At 44.0% G+C, this 27,566-nt stretch overlaps 1 protein-coding gene across 5 annotated transcripts in view; it reads left to right on the forward strand.

Moving 5' to 3' along the window:
• LOC108028256 (MOB kinase activator-like 2) overlaps positions 1–27,566 on the forward strand; it is a 43,906-nt gene that overhangs the window by 9,341 nt on the left and 6,999 nt on the right. The window contains exons 1-2 of one of the 5 annotated variants that reach the window (XM_017099942.3): positions 1,385–1,643; positions 11,901–12,892. The exons of 2 other annotated variants lie outside the window; for them this stretch is intronic. In XM_017099942.3, coding sequence (XP_016955431.2) covers positions 12,060–12,892 — 833 coding nt within the window. In that variant the 5' untranslated portion in view covers positions 1,385–1,643; positions 11,901–12,059. Of the gene's footprint in view, positions 1–1,384; positions 1,644–11,900; positions 12,893–20,928; positions 21,133–27,566 lie in introns of those variants that run through there. 2 more of the 5 variants (XM_017099944.3, XM_017099945.3) reach the window with 2 other exon arrangements.

Raw genomic sequence — 27,566 nt, forward strand, 5'->3', positions numbered from 1 at the left:
AAATGAGCAGGCTGTCGAAAGTATAGAAATCAAATCAATTAAATCGCAACTAAAAAAATTGAATCCCAATTCTTTTCTCAGATCTTAAGTTACTTACTTTTTCCTATGTATTTTTCCCGGTGTACTGCCGTGTTCCTGTTTCGATTTTATTTACTGTGAATGACGATGCGTTTATATTCTGTTTTCTTATTCGGGTCTAGATTCTGGGTAAGTCAGGCACCAAATGCAGTTCCTGTGTTCTTCGCCTTCCTCTACCTCTCTATTCTATTCTGTTTGATTTCTGATTTTATTCCTTCCTCACCGAAAAAAGAGCGTGATAATTGCACCCGGGGAGGTTTGAAGGTCCAAAGGGGGCTACAAATGCGGGCTTGGGGTCAGTCCATTGATAAGAACTAGCTGGCGGCTTGCCTTTAAGGACAACAAATTGGAATGTCTTTCTAATCAATTATTTCTCCTTCTTTCAGGTGAGTAACATATCAAACTATGTTTGTGTGAACTGCTCTTAGAGGGAGCTCGACTAGGAACCAGGTAATATGTTTAAGTCAAATGGAGCATTACCAACAACAGAAAAAATGACTCACAGAAGTTCTCAACAAGGTTTCATATTATAATAAAATGTTTCGTATTTAAATTATTACACCGTGAAGTAATACATTTAACTGATTATAGTCCAGACAATTAGGGATATTTCGAAAGTTATCTGAAGTGAGTTTATTTCTCTAATAATAATATTTCCATTAAATTAAGTAATTTTCCGCATATGGCATTAAATCTTTAAACAGTTCCCTAATTTCGAAAAAGTACTAATCTTGTTGCCTGAACCTTCAAAAAGTAGTAGATTCTACTGCCATTCTCAACATACTTATCCATATTCTCTTTCGCCGACCATGTGGCAACCCTGCGGCCGTCAGCTGCTGAGCATCAACACATGAGCGCCCAGCTGATGCGAGAGAGAGAGCGCGCAGTGGAGAGAGCCCGAGAGCCAAAGCAGTCAAACAAGTGGTCGGAAACCGTACGAATGTGCGTGTCTCGCTTGAGTGGCGCATTTGTATGCAAAACACGTATGGGAGCTGCTCTCTCTGTCCCTCGCTCTCCCTCTGGCTCGCGAGCGCAGAGAGCCCATGTTGCTGGTGTGCGAGACGGCAGCAACACCAGCAGCACCGACAACAGCAACAGCAACAGCAACCACTTCATCTTTACTGTGTGCTCTGCTTTCGTTGCCAGTTTTTTGGCTTTTGTTTCGTTTTGTATTCTGCCTTTCTGCTTTTTTCTCTCCTTATTTGCGCTGGTGTTGATGTTGCTGCTGCTGCTGCGTGTGTGTGTTGCTGTTGCCAGCCGAACGAGCAGCAGTCAGTCAAAGACGGACGGCTCGGCTCAGTGTAGAAATTTCCTTTGGCCCGCTTGGTCGATCGAGCGGTCGCAGGTCGTCGATGGTGGACTGTTTGTTATTGTTGTCGTCGCGTCACTTTTTGACATTGTTCTTCGAGGCGCCGCCGTCGGTAGCAACCTCGCATCGCAGCGCGTCGCAGTTGGAAACAGCAGCAGCAACATTTGCAACACCGCTTGCCCCGTGAAATGCTATGCTAGATTGTGAAATAAAGTCGAATACAGATCAAAACTGAGATCCCCAAGAGGGCCCAAAAGTAAGCAGCCAGGAGTCTTTCCCAAAAAAGGAAAAGAAAAGAAGTGCTTCTCCACTGTGTGTGTGTGTAGTGTTTTCCCGTGCTGGTGTGAAACTGTGTCATTCACTGCGAAAAACTGCATTCAAGTTTTTCCTCAGAGCCGCGCTCGCTGGCGTGTTATTGTTGCTGTTGCACTCAGCTGCCACGGTTTGTTGCTTCACTGATTACGCGCAATGCAGCAGCAGCAGCAACTGCAGAGGAGCAATAGTAGCTGAGAGTTCGGTTGCGAAACCGGCGAAGCGCGACTGTTGCCAATGCAGCGCTTAGAATTGGCACACCAGCAGCAGCAACAACAACTGCTGCAGCAGCAACAACGGTACATTGTGCCACACACTCGCAGTGCTGCTGGTGTGCCAGCACTCGCCACTGCTTGCCTCCGCTGCCATATTGTTTTAACCACTTCCTTTGCCGCAGCGGCAGGAACTTCCTTCCTCACGGGCTTCCTGTCTGTCTGTCCCTCAGTCCTCCGTCCGCCCGGCCAGCCACGCCGCAACCCTCCTTCGCCGCCCCCTCACCCTCAACGCATTGTCAGGTGTTTTCTCGCCACACTGAAAAAAAGGTGTCTGACTTAAACTATCCCTGCAAGCTTATTGCAACCCCTAGAAACTCGTCTTGCCGAAGCCCTAATTTCAAAGCTTAAAAATGTTTTCTATTTTAAAATAGATCACCAGTAAACTAATTTATTTTCTTTATAATATAACAAGATCTTAGATCTTCAATCATTTTTCTGCAATTTTTTCTTCAAATATTTTTATTTTCGTAGAAGGACCTCATATGTATTTCCTAAATACCACATATAATAGTGGTTTCAGTTCTTTCAAATCATAGGATCTCTAGCCTTTTGATAATTTTTTCTAGCACGCAACGTTTTTATTGTTTTGTATTTTTAAAAACTTATTTTAAAATCCAACTGTTTTCATTGTATCGGAATGAAAAGAAATAGAGAATAGAAATGTAGGAAAGCTTGAGACATCTGTTTGTCTAATGCGATCTTTTCTCGCCGTATACATCCTGGTGGCGTTGTTTTTACTTTTTGTCAACCCCGTTGACGCCTACGTGTTCAATACGCTGAAACTGCACTGCGAGTGGCTCGACCAGCAGCTTGTTATTTCTCACACCTTCCGGTGAACCCCCTTCCGCGGCCCCGCACCCCCTCGGCGCTCAGCTGTGCTGGGCCGTTTATCGATTTTTTAGGTCATGCTAAAATTGCAAAGCCACTGGAATTAGTGGCGGATTCCCGTAGTCGAATTCCCCTGGATTTTGCGGAGGAGGGGGAAATAAAATTATACAAGAGATGGGGAGACTGCCTAATTGGTTTTCCGCAGAGGCTGACGAAATCGGGGAGCTGGAAACCAAAGATATAGTTTCATAAAGATAAGTAAAATATAGAGCGAAGTTTTTTCAACTGTTCTATAGTGTGTACCCTTGGCTATCGAGCGTTTTCCCCGCGATGAAATACTTTTCTCACGACATTTCCCCATTAAGCGGTTCCAGTGAAAATGCACGTATATTTCAGTTGTACTTCAGCAGTCCCACCTAAGCGGCCTCATGCATATGCATTGGGCTCAGCCTAGCTGTTTTTCACCTAATTTCCCGCCAGACCAAAGTCAGAGCCCGGTCGATGGCCAACCCATATGGCAAGGATAGTCGCAGTTACAACGCCGTCGGATAGATCTCCGTAAGTGGGTTAGTTAGCGACCCGAAAACGAACCCCCCGCCTTTCCAGTGCACCGTTATGCCATACACGCTGCCGGGCAGCTTGCGAGCCACCAGAGCGACCAGCTCGCCGATATGGGTCCGGGGGGGACACCTGGGGCTGGGGCAGGGGCAGGGGCAGGGGCTCGCCTATCTATGTATATCATGTCATCCATTGCATGTGCATCGCACGTCGCCGGTCCGCCGCAGCTTCTGGCTCCCCGGCCATGTCTGTCTGCCCCTTCCAGTTTGTGGAACTCGTTTGAGCCTCTTTTGATGCCCATAACTCTGCGGCTGTGACTGGCCAGTTTTCGGTTTCGGTTTCTATCTTGTGCCTCCCTGCTCGTTTGACCTTTAACTGGTACTCAGCATGCACTGGAATCGGCAACAATTAAGCTCATTTAAGACGCGAGCAACACTCTGCGTCGCGTTGCTAGAATCACATCATAAATTTGATTTGATGGCGCCGGTGGGCGGGGCGCTGGGGCGGAGGTGCGAAAACGAAGCTAGAAGGGGTAGCAGCGGCAGCGGCCACAAAGACAGCAGTCGGCAAATTGGCCTCAATGCGAGTTGAAGGTTAAGTGCGACTGCGACGCGGAAGTCGAGCGCTTGGCTATTGGAATCGCTGTTTCGAGGGGCGCAGAATTAACCCCTCTTCTGTCGCGTCCCATGCTTCGCACACTTTCAGCACGCAGTTGAGACCATTGGAATGGCTTCCTAGCTCGGTCTTTCAAGCCATGAACTTAAAGCTTCCCGGAGTTTGAGTAAACACATTTCTGTTTCCTGGGAAAAGCGAATTAAGAACCACACAATCCTCTTAAAATATTTTCATTTTGTAAACATTGTGTTTTGAAATTAGACTTCATTCATTATACCAGTCACAGTATTATGACGTTTTCTTTAAATAAATATACACCCTTAATTCCATTTAAAGAAATCGCACTATAGCTACTAATTATAAAGAAAATATACCTATAAACACAATATTTAAATATGTAAAAAGGTTCAACAATCTCATTCAAAGTATCTAAACCGTTATATCAAGGGTAACATTCCAATACCTGTAAATCTGACTATCCTTAATATTCCAGTCGAACTTTAATTGTATACAACCCTTTTTTAAACTTAACTAGATGAGCTTAAACGAATTGCAATATTTATATAATATAAACATCAAACTATAATATCAAACTGAAATATCAAACTAAAATATTGAAAATGAACTTTCAAACTTTCAGAATACTGTCTTAAATATAGTTGTATGTCTACTAGAAAGATTTTCTCACATTCGACGCATAGTAGCAAGTCTAATGTCTGTTGAAAGTGTTTCAAAAACCAAAAATCGTTTGAAGTGCAATGCCAAATTCGTCTTGAGCGGAAATTTACCTCTGACAGGGCAACTTTTGCCTGCTCGGGCGCCTCTTTGTGCGTTTTCTTTGCATAGCTCTGCTGGCCGTGTTTTTGCGTGGGGACGGGCTGTTCGATATTTTTGCTTTATAAATAACCTTAAACGATTTTCTGCGCCGCCGGGCCACACGAAAAGTGTCAATGTCAGCTGTTGTTGTGCTAGCCACGAAAAGCAAACCGAACCGAGCCAAATCGAAGGCGCGGCGATGTGAAATCGGAAAATCGAAGAGCCCGTGCTAAATTTATTATTCAGCTGTCGGCATTGCCATCTCGGGCTTTTTCCCGGCTCACTTTGTCGCTGTGCCCCGCTTTTCTAGTCCTTTTCTTTTTCCCCGGCTGCCACTAAAAGCTTCCCAAAATAAATCGCGAATACGTGTGTGTGTTCATATGTCATAAGTGAAACACACCGCAGCGGCCAGTGGAAATCCGCAAATGTTTCCGTCGCAGAGAGCTCTTCAGGCCCCCTGCGCCAGCCACCTTTCCCGGTGAAAACACGCGCCGCTAACTGCACGCGTGTGCAGCCATTTCTGCGCGATTTGAGATACATATAATAGCACACTTGCCGCCAGGCCTCCCAAAAAGTTGCGGCCGTCACACCGGAGGTGTGGGGGAAACCAAACAAAAAACAAATAAATCTATCGAGACAAAGCTGAGTAAAACTCGGGGGCTAAGTCGCCGCGCAGCAGATGAAATATCCGTGTTGCAATCGTGTTTTTTCCACGCCGCCCCCGCCCCGTTTCTTGAGGACTTGTGCCACTCGAGGCGACGTTGTATGGGGCAGACTGTGCCTGTGCTCCCACAACATTGTCAGAAGCCGCATCACCCATCAACCCATCCCCGTCCCAGGCACTGTGGTCTTCGCAGTGATAAAAATGTATGAAAAATGAACATGTTTACGGTGCGACCTGACTTATTGCCGCCCGTCGCTGTTCGTGCCCCTTGTTAACACGGCTGACTACAACCTCTGCATTTTGAGCAGAGGTGGTCAAATGTTTTATGGAGGAAGCCACCGCTGCACTTCCATTGCTGATCAGCAAACTTATGGGCTTTTCCTATAGCTTTAGGCATAGGAAACTGAAGTTTTGATTGCTTAAGGGAAATATTTGAACACATATCACTTTTATGTGAAATATTCAACTTTTTAATACCAAAACCTGAGGTTTTTGTTGAAAAGGTTGTTCTCTTGGCTGTTTTTGACCAAGATAAAGCTTAGCTTGAGTATTCGAAATTAAGATATATATAAGAGTTGTGTCATCAGTGGTTTTAGATTTTTGAAGCAATTCTTCTTAGATCTCCGAACATCTTAGAAATATTAATCTTAGTTATTGTGGTATGGTTTCTTTGAGTCATGAAAACACTTTCCGAGGCCAGCTGGGATCATAAGAAAGTTATGCATACTGTATAAGTGATTAGTAGGTTTTTGGCTTTATAATATTCCATCTCCCACACATGAGAGTATTCACGGTATTCATTTCGATTATTTTGCTATTAAAGGATTAGTTGAGGTTGCTTCAAGTTCAACTACTGTTTCCGAGGCCAGTTAAGGGCTATTAGTAGTTCCTACCCGCTGGTTCGAAAAGCCCGGAGTTCCCAGCGACATCCACAGTGCGCGGCCCTATGGAGAGGCTCGGGCTGCGATGCAGGCCCCCTGCTTCTGTGGTCCAATTGCCGCCCAGCGCCCACCGCCCACCGCCGGCCGCTGAGATCGGCGGCCTGTAATTATGCGGTTGGCCCCTTTGATCAGGCCCCCACCACTTGCCATCTTCGGCCGGAGGGGGCAGGAGAAGAAGAGTTCGGTAACTGGATAGTGGTGAAAATTGCGCTGGCTTCCCCCGGATTTCCCCGCCTCTCCCGCCGGCAGCCATTTTTCGGCTAGTTTTGCAATCGACTCCCACAGCCGGCCGCATCCCGCATTTCCCAAACGGCCGTCGGGTTTTCCTTTAACTTTATCTCCCTGGCTTGTGTTTTTCGTTCATCAAATTGAGTTAGCGAAATTACTATAATTTTGTGGGAAATTTTGTGGGTCAAATTTCAGCTGTGTTGACAATGCGCCGCCGCCTGAAGCAGAAACCAAAAAATACTCGTGAAAAAGTGGGTAGCGCAGACGCGCCGCTGACCGCAGCACAATTTTCCTCCATATTTTCGTTTTGTCCCTACTAATTTGCCTAATTAGCGCGACTTACACACGTTTGTGTGTGCGGGGCTTTATTTTTTACGCGATTTAATTGGGTCTACGTATTTATTTTTATTGTTTTTCCCTTCGGTAGTTTCGGTGGGCCTCTTGGCTGGCTTTTATTTGGTTCCACGCGGCTGCGATGGCCTTTCTTATTTCTCTCACGTTTTGGGCCCGGTACAAGTTTATGGCGCAGCCTGAGAGCGCCGTCGTGAATGGATTGGACTGGGCTGGAGCTCGAGTTCGAGTCCGGGCCCGCAGTACAGTGGAGCAACGGCCACGGCGACCCGGACCGGGGGGAGGCCCCATTAAAGCTGGAAACGTGATGTGCGGCTTTTGTGTAACTCGCCGTGAGAACATCGCAACTCCGCAATCGCTCGGTTTCGCTCCGCTTTGGATGACAGCCGCGAATTGAAACGTTCAATCGCCGAGATCCAGCAATTGCCGCACGTAGGTAGATCACCGATCCGAGCGATCCGCGGATCGGTTTTCTGTTTTCCGTTTTTCGTTTTCCCTTGTCTTGCCACGGCAACGCAGGCCCCTTTGCATATGCCCATGTGGCTCGGACCCAATCGGATCGGCGCTAATCAGTCAATTGTGTGTGGCCTTCGGGGTGTGAAAATTGCTGCAATCGCCGAACGCACAGCGCACAGCTGCACTCGGTGCAAGTGCCCGTGATCCACATGGATGGACTCGGACCTTTCATCTGGGGCCGAGCCCTTGAAACGGGGGCTTGGCAGCGCCCGAGGCCGTGGGGTCAACGGGGGTACTCTAAGCCATGTCTGGCAAAAGTGAAACAAAATAAACTCCATTATCTTTGTAGACAATGTGGGAGAATCTAGCATAACCTACTTTAGACTGCCATGAAATCACAATTCAATTAATTGAAAATGGGTGTTGAACTACCAGATCAGTTTCAGTTTTATTTTTATAAATGATCGTATTCAATTTTAAACTAGTCCGAGCTTTAAGAAGACGGCACGATCCATATCCAACTCGATTATTTCCAACCCAATTGATGATATGCCATAGGTCAGTAGAAGCGGATCTATAATTTCCGTTTGTGAGATGTAATTTCGAATTTCTTCCTGACCAAACTGGATAAAAGAAGTAGCAAATGAGATATATTTCAGTATGTGTCTAGAAAGAAACCATCTCAAATTGATTTGTATTCTGATCAGTAACCTCTGTACCAAGTGGAGAAACCTAAGGCTAAATGATGTGCAGTAGTATAAAACATCTTACGAGAAGAGAATGTTTCAATATTCTGTAAAACACAAGGCCAGTGTATATTTAGCAGCACTTTATTACTGCCGCATTAATATGGAGGAGGCTAAAAGCGGACTTCACCGGCGATTGTGAAATGTGGCAGAGAATGTAGTGCGCAGTGCTGTGCCCATTTCGAGCGATCGCCCAGTAATGATCGCAGTGGCAGCGCCAAATCAATTTCCATTTCTACTTAATGTGTGCGGCCGCGATGTGTGTGACCCCAAAGCTGGTTAGCCGGCTCTCCAGATACTCAGATAGACAGACATATCATCCGACCGAGAGTGGAGACCGCAAAGCTAATTGCTTATGCACAGCGCGTAACCTTGCCACTCCACGACACTTCTTGCTTCGTCGAGTACGGAGCACTGAGCACCGAGCACCGAGTTCCGAGTACCGGGTCTCGGAGCCCGGTGGAAACCCTTCCAAGCGGCCCAGGCCGAGGAACCGGCGCGGGGCACAGAGCGGAGAAAGCTCTCCTCATCTTCGGTGCAGCCACATTGGAGGGGAATGGCGGAGAACGGCCGGGCTTAATTGAAAATTCACAGTAATGCCGGCTAGAAAACGACAGCTGCTGCGGATAAACAGAGGAAAACCAGGCGGAGCAGAGAAAACACATTAAAATAATATAATTATATTTTTCCTTCTGCCCAGACTTTTGTGCCGTCTTGTGTCTTCGCCTCTGCGCTTCACACTTTTATTTCGCTCTTAAGCGATTTATTTCCCCGGCTCGAGCTGGGCTTTCGAGATTTCCGCATGCTTTGTCAACCGTGAACGGGCACGAACTTTCATTTTAAAATTCTCGAAGCGTGTTGCGCACACTCACCTGAGCTGCCCGCCCCATTTTCCACCGCACTCCGGAGTCAATTGCCGCATAGGAGAACCTACCGAAAAATCCCAAGTGTCATCATCGTTACCACCAACCCAGCGCCACCGAGCCAGATCTTTCTGGCTTTTGCACTCGGCTTTCTTCGGAAACTTTCATGGCTGGCAGCTGGCTTAATTCTAGCCATTTACATGGCCAGCAACGTGCCTTGCAAGGGGAAACACAAACGCAAGTCCGCAGAGCATCATGACGAGGCCGAAAGACTCAGAATTGCATGCATGTAATTCGCTAATTAAAAGCCATAGAAAGTTTCCCCATTCCATTGTCGCCGCAGAGTGCTGCTCAGAAGTGCTGTACAGTCGCCAGTCCCAAAGACATACTTTCGATTTTCAGCCAGGTGGTGGCCGTAACCACCCATCATCATCCATCTGTGCGTCCGTCCGTTTGGGCCAGTTCAATCTCGGGTACGCGCCAGTTGTGAAAGTTCCCAAGGCCCGAGGAGGTGCCAAATCCGAGGCCATTCTATTTTTCACACCTTTTCGCTTACTTTTCCGTAAGCCGAGGTCCACCAGAAATCACCAGAGGGCGCAGATAATTTCTGTACGACACCTTGCCGCCCGTCTTGGCCGTCATCTGGCTTGTCCCGTGCCACTGAATCACTGAATTCGCTCATCGGGCACGTTGCTCATGCCAGATAAGCTCTTTCTGGTTTGTCATGCGCCGGGAAATTGTGTGGCATATTCATGAAGCTCGGTTCCATGTGTCATATGCTGAGATACGGTAATCACCAGCTCTCAGCTCGCCAGCTTGGGCAGGGCTTACTCCGCTTAGCCGACGTCCAACAGGGCCTTATCTCGGACTCCCCTCGGGAATAATGGGGAGAAAGCCTTGCTTTTATACGAAATAGCAATATTGTGTGCCGCATATCACGCATGATGATGGTCCTTGACGTACGCTCGAGTCAGCACTTATAATGGAAATCTGTTAAGCCGAAACAGGAAATGCTTGTCCTCGGATCCTTATCAAAGAGCACTTTAATAGAAATTTGGGAAATTAAAAAGTGGGCCTGAATCACCACCGATAACTTCCAAGTTATAAAAAACTGAACTACTTCAGACGAAGCGGGTATTATTCATGATTTAATGGTTTCTCTTGAAAAATAAATAATATATATGCTGATGGAAACATTACTAATTTAAAGAAGGGGAAATAAAAAGTTATTTGTTAAAAAGAATACTCTTTCAATATTTATAATCGTCCCCAGCTATCTATATCATATCGCAAACCAGTCCATCGAGCTATTTTAGCCTTTGAAGTTGATTTTCTGTCATTACCACTACATCGATTTGCGTTTACCAAATAGTTTCAAATGTCCCCCATGGGATCAATCAGCTCCCCCATTCCGCTTGACCGGGTGCCCTTCTCTTTCGAGCGAGGCTGGGGTGGACCTCGTCCATTGAAGTGGGTATTTGGGTGAAGGTTGTCGGGTGTCGGACTCCTTTTTTATTGGCACGCCGCCGTCTTCAGTCATTTTGGGCCTGTGTTTTTCTCCTTTTTCCTCCTTCATCTGTGGGGCTCCAGGTTTTCCAGTTTCTTGAGGGCCCATCCCATTTCTCGGTCGAGCTTCTTTAATGATGTGTTTTAATTTTGCTTCGTTTCGCTCTTTTTTGCCTGCGATTGCGTAATCAGCGGTTGACGCCGCCGACTCTTACTTTCTTTTTCTTTGGCCTGTGCCGGAGTTGAAGTCTTAAGGTATGACTTAAAAACGGCATAAATAAGCGACAACTTGAATCGAATGCGAAAAGGAACTGCTCCGAGTGGATTGTTTTTGTTTGCTTCCCATTTATTTGAACAATTAAATCTTTAAGCCTGCGGTTCCCTCGGGCGTTGGGGCATTTGCATTAATTAACTGCAGTGGAGAAAAGGCCGAACAAATAAGCTACAAAGTTCAAGAAAAGCAAACAACGGCCAAGGAAGAAACTTGTAAATTATTTCTTTAGTAAATCTAATTAACATAAAGGCGGATTTGCGCTTAGCAGCTCGCACCAACACACGCGCCCACCCGAACCACTCAGCATTGCGAATTTGTTTGTGTTTTTGATTTGAACTACGCAACGAGTCGAAAAACTCACGCGATCGCATTTCTAACGACAAATATAAATACACGAGCACTGACAAAAATACTTAGTAAATCAAGTCTCTGATATGTAGTTAAAATATATCTCTCTATGTTTAATTGAAAAATTATAGTTTGAATGTTTGAAATTTGAATTTAATGCGGCTTTATTGTTTTAAATGAAGTAAAATATATAAAGATGTTAAATTTCACCATTGCAATTTTTTTATCAGTGTTTTTAAGTGTATATGCTGAATATTTATGCCCAGAAAGCGCGCACATTTATATGAATTATAACTAAATAATAAATACAAAAGCTCAAAGCACATGGTGCGGCATTGCCATCATCGCACTGTGGGAGATTACCAAATACCCAATGGGAATCTATTACAAAATTGGTTCGGCCAAGAGGAATCTCTAGTGGGATTAAGTGGATTAGGGCCTTCGTCAAAAAGATCTTATGTGTATATTTAGAATCAAATCTCGGAGGCTTATTTAGTTGCAACACACAACTTGGGCCCACAAATCTTGACAGAGGATTAAACCAGGTTTGAGGCAACTCGCTCCACTGTGCAGTTCTTGTGGAAAAATTTGAAGCCGATGAATGACACATACCAGCACCCAAAGCACGAGAATGCCTTTTTTCTTTTCGCAAAGCAACGCAAAAGGGAATGGGCGAAAAAGTTGAAAGTTCGCTTTGAGACTTAATGCCATGTTTGTTTTATTTTCGTTTAGAAGAAAGTTTGCCTCAAACAAGAGTGAAAGATGGAAAAAAACGAACTGAATAAAATTAAGGTGTGTGCAAAATCAGTTAGCAGCAACAGCAAAGCAGCAGCAACAACAAATGAGTGAATTACAGTGACAAATTCAAACAGCCAAAGGTGACAGTGAATAATGTTGAGAGCGCCCACCCAGCACATCGTGCAACTCGGCTTCGGAACGAAGACATCGGCAACATCGACAGGGGCAACATCTGCAGCAGCAGCAGCAACGCCCGGCGGCAAGCAGCAACACCAGCGCAAGACGCTGTTGCAACGCTTCCGGCAGCAGCAACACAAGCTGCCCAAAGTCACGGCGGAGGAGCCGCGAGACACAGAGTACTACTTCAAGCAGCAGAAGCAATCTGCTTCCTATCAGCAAGGTGACAATTGCCTGCTCTTCCTGGCGGCCACCAACCCCGAGCAACTGCCGAAGAAGCCCAAGAAGAAGAAGGAGCCCAGCAGCTACAACTTCGCGGCGGCTCTCAGGCGCAACAAGAAGCCCAAGCCAGCGGCAACCTCCACGGACGACGACGACAGTTGTCGCAGCATCAACAGCACCAGCAGCACCAGCGGCAGCAGCAACAGCCTGTCTAATAGTTACATTAACAATCATAACAACAGCGCCAGCAGCACTCATTACAGAAACAGTAAAAGCACCAGACACAGCAGCAGCAGCGGCAACAACAACGACTACATCGGTAATTACAATTGCAAAACAAGTGAACAACAAGCGTGGAAAGCAGCAGCACAGCAGCAGCAGCAACAACTGCTCATTAGCAGGCCAAGCGATCGGAATTATCCCAGCAGCAACATCAGCGGCAGCAGCAACAACAACCACAGTGGTGGCCCCATCGTCATGTCACCCACTTCGCAGGCGCCCACCCGAACATCCCTCTTCGACTCCTGTCACCGAAAGATCCGCCTGATCGGCGGCGGGCCCGTCGCCTTCTTGGGCGGATTGGTTGCGTAAGTTTCCCACTGACATTTAAACCGAATTTATAATTTTCCTGGGGAACAATAGGTAGAACTCTATGATTTGTGATTCGGGTGGGATTATCAAGTTGGAGATGGAGAGGGGATCCCCCAGAACCGGTCTCTCAGCAGCTTTTGGCAATCTTCAGATTCCAGTTATAATACGTCAGTTGTGTCAATCATATTGTTCACCGAGTTAGTAATTGCCCAATTTGAGATCATTTCTTAAAGCACTTACCCAGGCGATGGCATAAATTAGCATATCTTTAAAACCGGAAAGCCAAAAACGGACTGAGATCTATTTTTAGCAGGCTGAGAGTTTATAATTGGGGTTCTATTTGAACTTGCATTTTAGTTCATTAGGATAGTTATAGATGATAGGAGATATTAATAGTTATTTGAGGGTGTTTCTATATTGGTTTCTATTTGAACTAACAATTTCATTGTAAAAACGCCTTAGCATCATCTTGTTAAGTATCCTAACAGTAGCTGGTCACACCAATGTACACTTTGCTTCTTGTAATTATTTGGTCACACTAAAACGAGCCTATTATCGTAGTTTACCAGACATCAAATGGTAGTTCGATAGCAATATAGGATAATACTTAATGATTTCCATTCTCAGTACATATTTCTATTCATAAATGATTTACGATCTGTTTTGCTTCTAATAATGATTATTAATGTATCACCGTCAGCATTACGCTCGTTAGCATTCACTCCATTGCGATCAACTTTCTAAGGTCAAGTCATGGAGAATTGCACAAAGTTATAATTTGTCCTCATTAGGGAAATACTTAAGATACCCGTGTCAGAGGTCGAACAAAGGAGCCGAAAAAAATGAACAATAAAGAACGCTGAAACAGAGCAGAGCTCGAGATAAAAGCGGTATTTACTCATTTTTATGGCTTTAATTACGAGCATTTCTCAAGCGGCTTTTGTAGTTTTATTTTTTCTGTGTTTGGTGACCACCAAAAGCACTCGGTGGTGTGTGCGAATTCAAGGTTCAAACGGCAATTAAAACATCACAAGAGTGGAAGCAGCCAAGAAACAAACAGAAATAGAAACAAAAAACAAAGGCGGCCAACTAAATTTATGCATTTGCTGGGCCTAAAGGTTTCAAAAATGCGCCCCGAAGGTCACTAGAATTAGGTGGTGACCCAAACCAGAGCTCAGTAAAAGGAAACTGTAACTTGCGGGCTGTTAAGAAAACAGCTGATGTGCTGATGCGCCGCTTCCTTATTTACCGAGTCCAAATTTAACCGAACTTAATCTGCTTTGTGATCTGGCTTTATTTGAAAAGCAAAGTTAAACGAACTCTCGAATTACCGAGGTGAGACAACCGCAAAGCGTTGACACTCTGCCACCGAGCTCACAGAGTGCGCTGAACTGATAATTAGTTAGGAAACCAAATATTGACACACATGAGCATGCATAAATACTATAGGATTGGATAGGAATAGGAATACTATATGAAACTACGCAAAAGGCGGGGGTGGAGTAATGTTCTGAGTAACAACTTATTCACTTGTTTGAGGGTCGTCTTTGTGCATGCAACTCACACTTCTCTCCTCCCCCTCGAAAACAATGACTAACTGTATGGGCATACAAACCGACTGAGAAGAGGCAGCAGAACCTCATAACAACAGTCATTTGTTAAGTAACTTGGTGGAGGTAAGACGTAGCCGGATTAGGGGGCGCATTATGAAAATGATAATGATAAACCTGTCAGACCGACAGACCCGCAGAGAGTGTCAATGGCACACTAAGCTACCAGGCCCCATAACAACCCCATCCCCAGCCCAAAATTAACATAATAATGCCCAAAAGTTTTGATTGTCTCATTCGCTTTGGTTTTCTTCAAGAAGTCCCAAAATTTAAATAAAACCCACCTATGTAAACAAATAAAAAAATTTACAAAAAGAAAACTAACAAAAACTGAGGACTTCATAAATGAGTAATATTGTTCTCGCTCGAATGAAGATCTCTTTGTGGCGATCTGTACTTTGGAGGTAATTGAACACAAAGAAATATCGCAGCCACTTTAAATACTTCCTATTCGGCAAAGTCGGCAATATGCTAATTATTTTAGCTTATATTATTGTATATCTACTAAATGTACAACTCTGAAACTAGAATTGTTCTTATAAGAATGAGATCAGCCAGTATGACTCACACAAGAGTTTCAAATATTTAGAGTGCTGACACAAGAATCGCCACAGCTTGTTAGGTATATAAATTTTTACTGGTCACACCATTGTGCACTTTGCTTACTAAAGCTTCTTGGTCACACTAAAATGGCCTAATTTGACCATTCATTACAACTTTCTAGAAAACAAATGGTGGTTCGCTTTCTTGTAACCATCAACGTAGGAAGTGGACACCGCCCCCAAATGAGTCTTTATTTTGCCTTTCCTCTGTTACATTGGGTCCACTCCGGTCCAGAAAAGTACAACAGCCCAAACACACATGTTACTTGCACTTTTTTCTCATTTTCCTGCTCCATGTCTGGGCGTTATTAATCTCGGTGGCCACAACTTTTCCCCTGCCCTTTTGCCAGCTGCTTAACTTTGGCTCGTTGGGTTTTTCGCTCCACATGTTTGCCCCGACTTGGGGCCTTTATCATCTGGCCGGAGAGCTCCGTTGCTTGTACCGTTTCTGCTCCAGCTGGTCGCTAACGTTTTAATTTCCTGTCCCAATTTAATATGTTTTGTTTGCCAGACTTTTATAGCTCGCCCATTTAGCTTTTGCTGATTTGCGATTTACGAGCAATCAATTTCTGCCCAGAGAGGGGGACAGAGATTTTTCAGATCCATTACTAGATTGAGCAGTCGAGCCGACCTCTCCATTCCCGTCCATTAGTTCCGATTGCTAATCATCTGGGCCTCAGCCCGCCGCCTCGCAGCTGTCACAGCACCTTGGGCACTGGTATTCAAAGGAGAACAGGTGCTCCGGCGGTCCGGCTCATCCCGAGCTTCTGCCGCCGCCGTTCATTGACACTCCACGCACTGGACCACTTAGTGACTGACTAACTGACTGGCTGACGAGCTGCCCAGCTGACAAAGGGACTGAACAGCTGGCGAGGAGACAAAGACAAAGCGCTTCCGGATCAAGCTCGAATTAGTGCAGCCAGCAGGCGTATCAAGGCACTCAACTCAGCTCAACTCGACTCGAGTTCACTCCGATTGCCTGGCGGCCAGCAAGTCAGCGATGGAGAACGAGCAATTAGCTCTCAGGGACCCAAGAATTAGAACTGGCAAAGGTTTCTTGGTATTTGCTATAACAATGGCTAACGAAACCTTTAAAAGCCCGATAATAAATAGGTAAAAAGAACATGTCGTTACCACACAAAAACCCACAACATTTCAGAGAACAGTTGGCTTATCATTACTTACTATTGATCGAATGCTATAACGCCTAATAAAATAAAATCCCTGTCCTTTATTTCACTAGCTCTTTTACTATCCCTAAGATGATCTTAATATTTGTTTTTTCTTATTAAGTGTTGGTCACTCTAACCTTAAATATATAAACACATAACGAACTTATAATACAACAGAAGAGTATTTTATTTATTAGGGTTACCGTCAGTAAAGTTGTGACATAGTATACTTGTTTTTAAAAACCTTAACTGTTCTTATGTGACTCCTTTGATCCGACCTAAAAGAAATTAAGTCTTAAACTTCTAAATCCAACGGCACTTCGAGACAAACCGAGTGGAGTCTCTAAAGCCGAGAGCAATTATTCGTTGGAGAAGAGAAACAATTGCCATAAAACAAACTGGGTTCTTCTAATTTCGACCCCCGACCCCAGTTGGCCGACAATTGTGCAACGGTAGCCAGCGGATAACGTTAGTTGCCCAGATGCTGGCCGTAATTATTTGCCCATTAGTCGGCGTATGGCAAATGTTGGAAATTTGGAACACGACTTTGGAGTCGAATGGGGGGAGCAATGCCAAAGCGCAAAGGTCAACAGAAATTTCCATTTCCCAGAACCACTCGGTTCAAACCGATGCCAAAAGATGACAATGGGCGACTTGGCAGCCTCGTGAACTTGTTTTCATCATAATTGCAGGTGGGTCCCGGGAGAAAAGAACAGAAACAATAGAATACCAAGCTTTAAGGTCTTAAATAGGTAACATAAATCTTGTCTTGAACCCTTTGCCTTTAATACCGAAACCCATTTATGTTATTAATTGCTTATCCCTTCTACACAAAATGTATATACATTTTACTTAACATTTTAAAGATACTTTGTAGACTTGAGGAAATGGTATTTTCTTTCTGCCCCATTTCACATTTGAACCTCGTTAGTTTCGACCTGAAATCTAGAGCAAAGCCCCGACCCCTTTAAAGTTCATTAAAATAAGAGCGTCATTTGTCTTTTTTTAAATATATTTTTATGAGCCATCTTCGTCTTTTTTGCCCCAAGTAATTGCTACCGCACACAGGTAGCGCATTAAACAAAGGTTTTATGGGTTTTCTACAGTGTATTTGTGTATTGTATTGTATTTTCAATTTAACCCGCATGCAAAATTGCAGAAACATAAAATGTGAGTAACGAAGCCCATAAAAGTTTACCTTGACTTCGGGCCAAGTTCCGGCTGTGGCTCATTTACGTGCCCAGCTTTGCTGCCTCTCGCTCGCTCTCTTGACCGCTTTTTAATCCATTTAGCCACATGTGATTGCCCCTCATCAGTTGCCATCCATCTACCTGTCCGGGCGAAGCGTCTCTCTTTTAAATACTTTCCATTATTATTATTATTTTGTGTCTCTGCTTTTGTCTTCATCAGCGAAACATTAATGTCAGTTGTCGTCACCTCGGGTGGTTCGAGAAGGGGTTCGGAAGGGGTTCCGAAGAGGGGAGATGGGAGGGTGGGGTCTTGGCCAAATGACTCACCCATTTCACACACAGTCGACGTCGGACAGCTGCTGTCGTCAGCTGTGAGCGGGAGAGCCGCTCTTCTAAGCCCTCTCTGTCAGTCACCAGTTACCAGCTCGCATTACCAGTTCCCAGTTGCCAATCACCGGCACCAGTTCCCATTCCCATCCAAAACTTGTCCCTCTCTCAGCAGGCGATTCTGGTTATACCCAATAGTAGGATTGTAACTGGGTATACTGGACTCCTATTATATCTTAAAAGCAAATATTAAAGAACAACGTTTTCAGGGCTAAAGATATTATTTGTAGAGGTACAATGAGAACGGCATTAAAGAATGTGTGGATCCATTTTGCAAGCTTATAGAATGGCTTTTATTCATATATTATTTTCATATATGATCTCAAGAGTTACCAAGCTCCTTATTCTGTGATGTAAATATGTTAAATGTTATTATTTCTAAATAGTTACTAGAGTATATGGAAATATAATGTTTGGAAATTATACAATACAAGTGTAATCTTAGTATTTTCCTCACAAAGCGATCAAATACTTGATCTCCACTTTGAGTACAGAGTAATTCCCCTTTGCAACACTTGGCCTCAGCGTTACCAGATGTTTTCGTATGCGGGATGAGTGCCGCAGTGCCAAACGGGCGAAACGGTACTTTTCGATTTATAGCCGGGGCCTTTGTCTTGTGCCAATGAGAAAGAGACGGAGGCAGCGGCAGCGGCCAATGATTGGGACTCAGTCACATTTTGGCAGAAGCTGATTCATATCGGCGCTTTTGGCCATTTTCCCAAGCCCAATTCACTGTCATCCCCTCTGCACCCCAGCCGTCCGTGCAAATATCCATCGACATCCGCCATCGACAAAAAAAATAACGTTAATTAAAATGTATACTTCCTAAGCTGGCTATGTCCGTATAATCACACAGGAAGAAAAACCCACTTAATTTTTAACTTTGTCTGGAGATAAATTTATAATCAAACAACTCGATATATTTCAGGATATTGTGGGATTTTAGAATTTTAGGATTTATTTAAAACTACTGGATATATTTTGGAATATTTTCTGTTGTTTTGCCGTTTTCCGGATATGATCTTAAATTCTTAAATATATAAAAAAACTCGTTTGAAATTATTCAAATGATATATGCTTCAAATCAAAATAAATGTCTTAAAACTCCAAATTTGTTTATGACAATTTTAAATTAAATGATTTTAATGGGTTTTATGTTTCTCTCTGTGCACTTACTTATGTTCATTGGTATGACGGTAAAGTTTTGTCTTTGTGCTTGATTAATGCGTAATTTCGTATTGTTAATTGTGACACACATTTAGTGGGATGGTGGGGTGATCAATGGGGGGCACGGAACCGCTCCCACAGCCCGGCCGCCGCGTAAATGGAGCGTGGCTCTGATAGATTAATGCGTTCGCCATGAGCTGCTACACAGCCCCTCTATTGTCTGCCACTTCCACATGCAAAATCAATAAAAAGCAACCTCAAGCTCCACAATTAGCCCCACAAATGCAGCAAGCTCATCGAGAATAATGTGCAACCCGATGCTATTGTGCAGAAAACAATATGACTAAATTGGAAATTACTTCCCTGTGTTTCCTCCCATAAAAAGGGAAAAGAAATCTGTGATGGTAGATCTGCATTACCTTTATGAACCAGACTTATTTAGGATCTTAAATGTAATGGTTTCTTTGTCGATGTTAGTTTTCAATTTCCACTGACTTATCGCCTGTATCCATAAGTCTTTAAGGCCTAGAACCCATAAAAGGCTTGCATTGTGCTGAATCATTCTGAATTTACCAAAATAATTCGCCGCTAGGTATAGGAGCATATACCTAGAAATTTTTTTGTAATTTATCGTTGTGTTCAAATAATATACTTTGACGTTGTGCAGTCCTCAACAGGCGATTAATTGAATAAATTTCGAGTCGTTTGGTCGTTTGTGATTCTTTTTATTAATTTATGGCTGCAATTTTGTGACACCTTCATCAAGAAGGGTGGCAGGGGGTGGCGGAGGGCGGGAAGCGGCACGATGATCATCAGTTTGAGCAAGGCTAATTGAAAGCAACAACAACCAGCTGAAAACAACGCGGAACAAAATGAATATTAATTGTTTTAAATAATTTTGAACTTGGCAAAGGCAAAGGCAAGCGAAAGCGCTGATGGGGCAAACAGGCAATTTGACGAGCGTTCTTCCCTCCCTCTCCCGCACCCTGCCTATCCATCTCTTCTGATTTTTATTTGGCTACCGCGCAGCTGTTTGATTGTCGCACGTTGGTGTACCTCTCGGTTTGGGCTAGTACACAGTACGGTCGGTCTCTTATAGAGATCTATTTGAAATCTTTTTTGAATTGCCATCTGACAGCAAATGTTAATATAATTTTATGTTTGGTAAATTATTATGTTATATATAAGTATACTATGCCTTTGCTTTTTAGGGACCATGGAACTTTTATGGAATTAAAACTTACATCCATTTCTTATAATTTTCAAATAAATTATATTATTTTCAGGAATATTTTTTGTTACAGTATAGTACTTTTAAATAAAACTATTACTATTACACCTTTAATCCATACCATGAAAGTTAACTTGTTAAAAAACCAATTGCCCCCGAAAGTAGGCAACAAACGGAGTCTTTAATGCTGTCCTTCATGCAGGAAAGTCACTGCTTTTGTCATGACAGTGGGGTTTGTGAGGAAGTTTCCACTGTGCACGTTCCGTCTGTTTCCGTCGTCTTTCTGCAGTCATCATCGACATCGCGATGGTACACTCGTCTGCGTCATTCGGGGAAGAAGAAGGAAAAAGAAGGTATGCGAGCGAAAACCGAGGGACGCGTGTTTGCATAACAATATTTATGAGAGCCACGTTATGTGCTCGCGCAATGTGCAGTATGCAATATGCGATGCGAAAGCTCAAATGCAAACTGCCGTTACCAATTCCATTGAAAGTGCAGCGTTAGAACGCGAGAGGGGCGTACTTGGCGTGGCAGAGAGTGGGAGAGCGGGCGAACAGCTGATTGTGTGGGCTCTCTCTCTTGGGGCTCTCGCTTCTAATGGCTCGGCCCTCTCTCTCCCGCGCACACAATCAAAGCGCGCTGCGCCGCGACAAAGGTGCGCGTCGCGACAGACGGACAGTCTTCTGATTCCGCTGCCGAACGGCGGCCGCTCGCACGCTACAAAAAACAAAGGAAGCCCATAAATATTGCCAATAAAAACAACCAAAAATAAAACAAAACTCAAAAACCAGTGATCACCCGTTTCCTTCGGTTAACGGTACGCGTCATAACCGACAAATGAGGCAAAACAAGGAAAACAACACCAATCCGCAACTGGGTGAACTTTAAATAAAAGCAAGAAATAAAAACACAGCAGCGAATTATTGATCAGTGCTGCGATCACAATTCAATTAAATGTTATAATGCAACTTGGCAAGAAAGTTGCTGGCATTAATTATGAAAAAACTGGAGTGATCAATATTCATTTAAAATAAATAATGAATTCAAGCTGAAAATGAACTTTTCGAAATGAATTCAGGGGTTCATTTGAGGAAATCAAGAGGCTTATGTTTTGTGATATAATTTAAAAAGCTTTAAACCATTTAATCATTTATATTGATGTGACAAATAATTATGTTCATTTTTCTGTGCCTTAAATGAACGCTATTCATTTTAAAAGCTAAAAATGAACGTTCCGAAATGAGTTCAGGGGTTCATTTAAAGAAATCGAGTGGCTAACTGCTTTGTGATGAATTTTAAGAATTGTAAACCACATAATGAATCATAAAATAATAATGCCAAATGGTCCAGAACTATCAGATTTGTTTTTCTCTGCTCCAAAACGACCACAACCGGCGTACGCGTGTGTGTCAGCGCCAACGTAGCGTCAGCACGCCAGCCTCTGCGCTCGCGTCACCCGTTTCAATGGACTTGAAAAACGCGTTCGACACCCGATTAACCGGCCCCCCGCCCGCGATTAACCTTCAAATGAGTTTGTGATTTGTCCAAGTCCCCTCCTCCGGACCCCGCCCCTCTCGAGCGACGCCAAATTGTCTTTTTGTGAAGTTTCCTTCGATTTGTGCACTCGTTTTTCGCCACTTTACTGCGCTACAATTGCGTAGTGTAAAGCTGAATGGGTTAATTGGTTAATGTGTCGTTTCGGTAGTAAGCAACCTGAAAGCTCCCTGCAATCACATAATCTTATCTTCAGGTCTGTGCCGAAAAGCTTCTACTTTTATGATTGATAGTGACGATTTTCGCCAAAGAAAATACAGTGGAGTCAGCGATTATTTTATGGGACATTTTCGGGCTGTTTGCAGTTATAATTTCAAGAACATTTTAATATTGGAAATTGTACTAAGAATTGTTTTTGCACAGCACTGTTTGTGTTTCTTTGATCTCATACCTGGTAATTACATAGGAAGTGATTCCTAAAAGGTATTGTCTAAAATGTAAAGGAGGTCGGAATTTTTTGTGAATAAACAAACGGAAATGCCTTTTCCGCGATATGCTACTATACATTTCCTGTCCATATCTTGATGGTATTTCAAAGCAAAGACTGATAAGAGCTATGTAAATAATTCCGATTCAGATCGCTATCGGTGGAACAGTTTCCACTGGCAAACAGGTTGGTTTCCCAGGCACGAATTTCCTAATCGGCCGCGATTTATTCCATGCACTTGCTGGCGGTCGTCTATTCCCCGTTGGTGCCCCTTGAGTTCGGTTGACTCACGAATTGACATCGATCAAAGGAGGGCAGACACATCGCCAGTCTTTGTACTTGGCTCTCCACGTCGCCCACCCCGCAATTGTTGTTAATTAAGCGGCCGCTTCGATTTGCCATGATAATTTATACGCACTTGGGGAAACCTTTGGGTGTTCTTTTAATTGACCAACTTTTGCTTTTAGGTGTGTTGCTTCGCCCAGTAGATAATTATCATCCGTGGCAGTGGAACGAGCAGGCCAGTCGCGGTGAGTGCGGCGCGGAGTGGCGTGAATCCAACTGGCTAAATGCACCGCTCGATCACATGACGTAACTCGCGCCCGGTTGAGTGGCCTCTAGAGCCGCCTCCGCTATTATGCATTCTGTATGAGTATCTGACGGGTGAACGGTTCCAACCGGTTACAGATGCAGATACACTTACAGATGCTGTTGCATCTGAGCGATGGCAATGGCAAATTGGGCCTGAGATTGTCAATGTTCAAACAGTGAAGGCTCCCTATAAAGCATTTAAATTAGTGGGTCCATATAATCGCAATGGGGGTGGGATGCTTTTGATCTGCCGGAGCTCAGCCGATACACACAGTAAATAACATATGATGATCTGTGTCATATTGTCAGATCCAACAAAACAAAGTTTCCTAACTATGGATCTTGAAATTCTAAAAATACTCGAGTCGGTTTTTAAAAACTTAAGACCAAGAAAGTGCATCCCATGCTGAATCAGAACACTGTCTTCAATTCATCTCCGACTCCAGCGTAATTTGAGCCAGCTCTATTTGCGTCTCGGGGCTCGAAGAGTGGCTGGCCCACATTTGGCTTGTGCGGTGCTGTCTGGCTCTATGTATGCCATTTACTTCATGGCACCCCGGGCTATCGTGTATCAATGAGACGTTTATGTGATGCCATTATTCTGTCACGTTTCCAAGCTCATTTCGGCAGTCGACTTTTCTGTTTCAGTGTCTTGGCCCGGGCCCTTTTCGCCTCGAGTGTTGGGCACAAAGAGCCGGAGTCAGAGCACAAATATATTTGTAGGAGCCAGACCCCAAGACGGAGCTAGTTAGGCAGGCTGCCTATGGCCAGAGACCATTACATCACCCCCATCATGTCATGATTGGGGTGACACACTACTAAGTTAGCGGTCAATTCCGGCAGTGAAAGCTCCTCCGCTTGAAGACTCACAGTGAGACTTCTATAATTCGAACTACAAATAAAACCACACCACTCAAAAGCATTATAAATGAGCTGAAATAGAAGATCAGACCACTTTCCTTAAAAGGGCGCTTATAATTCACAACAGGTTCTAGCGAATAAGCTATTAATGATTTATTTTTGTATAAATATTGTTTTGGCCATTCCCATGTTATACGGCTTTGGCATAATGATAAAGTAAATTATTTATAAATCGATGGAAATTTTGTACTTTATTCAAAGTGCCTGCTGCCCGTTTTCCTTGTATCTTATCAGGCGTTTATGGCTGCTCTTGTTATTGTCTTTGCCTTTGGCAGTGTAGTTGTTGACTGGTTCGTTGTTCTGTCCCGTTTGCGGCTATTAACTTATCGTACGACTCGGTATATCTCCGCCGCTGTGGTTGTTGTTTTAGCAGTTTCAACACCTTTGGACACTTACACCGCCGCTACTTTCGACATCGTCAACAACAACGCCCGCCCTCACCCACACAGAGTGGCGTATGGGCTGAGTACTTACACAGTTGATAGCAGTTATGGAAAACCACGATATGGCCGGGAAGAGGGCGGGGAAGACAAGGGTCTTCCATTGTCTATTGTCGTGGATGCGCCTTTGTTTCTGGGCGTAGTTAGTCATTGTCTGATATTAAGCAATATTCCAACTACACCTACTCTCGATAGGCTCCGTTTTTATTTCCATTTCCATTCCGCAGCCTGTTTTTCTGTAATAACCAGCCCAGTTAGTCGGTATATTTATCCATTTGCTCGGTTTCATCACCATCGGCCAATAAGATAAACAGCTATTCTGAGAGGGAAACATCAGAATAAACATCGCATACACGTTTTGCCATATGGTTGTCATACGGAACATTTGCATATCTATCTGAAAATAGTCCAATATACTGGGTTATAATCCATTGTTAAGGTCCAACTGTATGTGACAATATGGTTCAAAATCAATAGGAGCACAAAATATAGGACTGTGGTTAATGCTGATTGGACTAAAAGTAGGTAGAAATCCCAGTCACGCTTTTGAATTATCAAAAACGGCGATAATCTCCTGGGAAACTGACTGCTTTGGTTTACAATTTTCAGTGACTAGCCGTTTTTTGAGGATGATATGCATATATACTCGTGTCTCAAAAACACCTAACTATTACTAATTAATATCTCGTGCGATGTGGCAACAGCAAAAGCCTTTTAATTGATAGATCAATATCACGGTGATTGGTTTTGTGCGGAGCATATGGCGAGGCCTATCGCAATACTTTGGGGCAAATGCGAAGTCGGAAAAGCCCGGAGGCTTATCTGAAGTGATAATACAGGGAGTGGGGCGGCACGGGAGAGGTAAGTGGACAGGGGCAGCGACATGTGTGCTCAGGGCCACCCTAATGGGGGCTCGTGTTCGAATGCCCCAGTTCGTAGGGCCACCTCCCTGGGGTGCTCGAGGCCATATGTTTCGGATCGCTCCCTTCGCTGGGCGCGAGAACAATAAATACAACATTAGGACAGGTTCTCGGTCATTTATGGCATGGGAATATGGCATTCCCCAGCCCCAGTCTCTGGCTCCTCTCCTTGGCTAATTGATTCTTGGCCAGCTCCGCATATTTCTAGGTATTTGCCTTATCTTCGGCAAGGTCAGAGCCGAAGCTCCACCCACCTCCACCTGTATCCACTTCGTGCCACTACGGAAATGATGAGTTCGAATTTCAATTTTATTTATCGCCAGTTTTATGCACCCATTTCGGCTCTGCGTTTCCAATTCGATTTTTGCGGCCTTTAGTTTTAGGTTTTAGCTCGACTCGTAGCCACGCAGCCCGAAATGCGAAGCAAAATCCAAACGTGCCAATATATTTGCGGCCTCTTCTGCGACATGGAAGCAAGGTGTTTATGTGTTAGAAGGAAGAAATAATACGGAGGCCCCCATAAAGCCCACTTTTTATAGGGTTTGTGTGTGACGTTTCCGAGGAACTTCTTGTGAAATTGCAAGGCCCGAGAGAAGTCGCCTTATCGTGCCCCGTAGCACGTCACTTCGATTGGCCCAGTGTGTAAATTGAGTGTGTCGAGCGAGTGTGGGTTAATGGTTTGTTTGCCAGTAGTTCCCGTCCGATCGGAGGAGTAATAAAGTCGTCGCACGAATCGGTAATCGACTAAGAGCTTTTCCAGCGAACGTGTTTCGGGGTTCTCCGACATGAAATATGTGTCACGGGAACGTTGCTAAACCGGGTGAGGGAGAGCGAGAACAAGAAAGGGGAAGTTTAAAAAACCAACTTGAGGCCTTAAAATTTATGTTTTCTAGATTAAGGATATAAACGAAGAGCAAATATAAGTGGGAATAGGTAATATTTAGGTAGTTTGGTCTTTTCATACTCTTGGAAACATTTTTTAAAATGAATAAACTTAGGATTCATTTGGAAATATTGATATATGTGCCTTAACCTACCTAAAAATGTGTGAGAACATGTATAATAGAATCAAAAGAAATTAGACCCAACTTTTGATTCCCTGTAGAACTTAAATAAACAAATTTAAAAGTATTTTTCCTTTTTAAGGAAAATTACCGAAAAAATTCCGAAACTTTGAAATTTTTTCTAAAACCTTATCGCTTATCGCTTATTTCGAAGGAATTTAGGGGTGAGTTTCCCCAAAATCAAGTGCTCTACGTCCTTGATTACAGGGCTAGGCCCGCCTTGGGTTCCGCCAATCTTAGTATGCCATCGCCGAGCACATCCGGCAGGGCATTTAAGTCGAGACTCGAGCACAATTCACCCGGAACGACCTTTCGTCGCCTCTGACCCGACACGCAAATTTTGTGCGACAGGAGCGAAGGTGGCCACAGATCGATAGGTAATGGGGGTCCTTGGCATTATTTGGCACTTGATGGAATAACTATTATTTAGAGTGCCTCCGCCAAAGCCCCCGCCCTTAAAGCACTCCACCTGGCACGTAAATGCGGGCGGATTTTCATTATCTGAGCGAACAACCAAACTGGGAAGTTGTTCTCGGGGCCACGCCTCGCCGCCCCCAGCAAATAGTGAAAAACAAATGCGCACAATTGTCTGATATCCACATGGCATTATACACACGATGACTATATGGTCGCCTGCCTATATACATACATAGGTGTTTAGGCCTTTCGCGTTTTATCAGCACGCTCCACTGCTGTCATGCGGGAACAACAGGCGGTGGGCGGCATAATTATAATCACAAGCAAGTTCATTTGTTTAAATGCCTAAAGAGCCGCTTTGCCACGGACTCTTCGGTCGACTGATAATTTTATTTTACCTCTGTTGTGCCCCCAAGCACGAGCATTCATGGGCAACACACTTTTTTCGAGCTCTGTGCATAAACAAAAACCATATGCAAATACTTGTTGATTCTTAGTTTTGATAAGAATTATGCTTTTCATTCTTCAGTTTGGAGAGGGATTAGAAAACTGGCAGAAGGCACGTGATCGCAAAATCTTAAAAATGTTGTTATAGTTGAAAGGGTTTTTCATGTTTAAATGTTTTGGAAACCACTATTTTTAGCCCAGAAAAGGATGCCCCACTTGAGAAATTGATAAATTAACTTATTTATATGCAATGTTATACTCTTAATTATGAATATTCAAAGATTCTTTAACAATTAGCAATAAATAATTGATTGCAATTAAATATTATAATGATGTGGTCTATTCGATGAAAGGATCGGTGTAAATCTCAAGTTCTCAAGAGATTGGCTTACAACAACCACTCTTGTTGACCACAAACGCACTGGCGGATTCTGCGCTCCAGACCTCGGACTGTGTTGATCAGCTCCTGGCAGAGCGACTCTCGTTCAGGGCATCCTTTGCATTTGGCACCACCTGGGCCGCAACCGCAA

The sequence above is a fragment of the Drosophila biarmipes genome, chromosome 3L (assembly GCF_025231255.1).
Source record: "Drosophila biarmipes strain raj3 chromosome 3L, RU_DBia_V1.1, whole genome shotgun sequence".
In the NCBI taxonomy this organism is placed as follows: Eukaryota; Metazoa; Arthropoda; class Insecta; order Diptera; family Drosophilidae; genus Drosophila; species Drosophila biarmipes.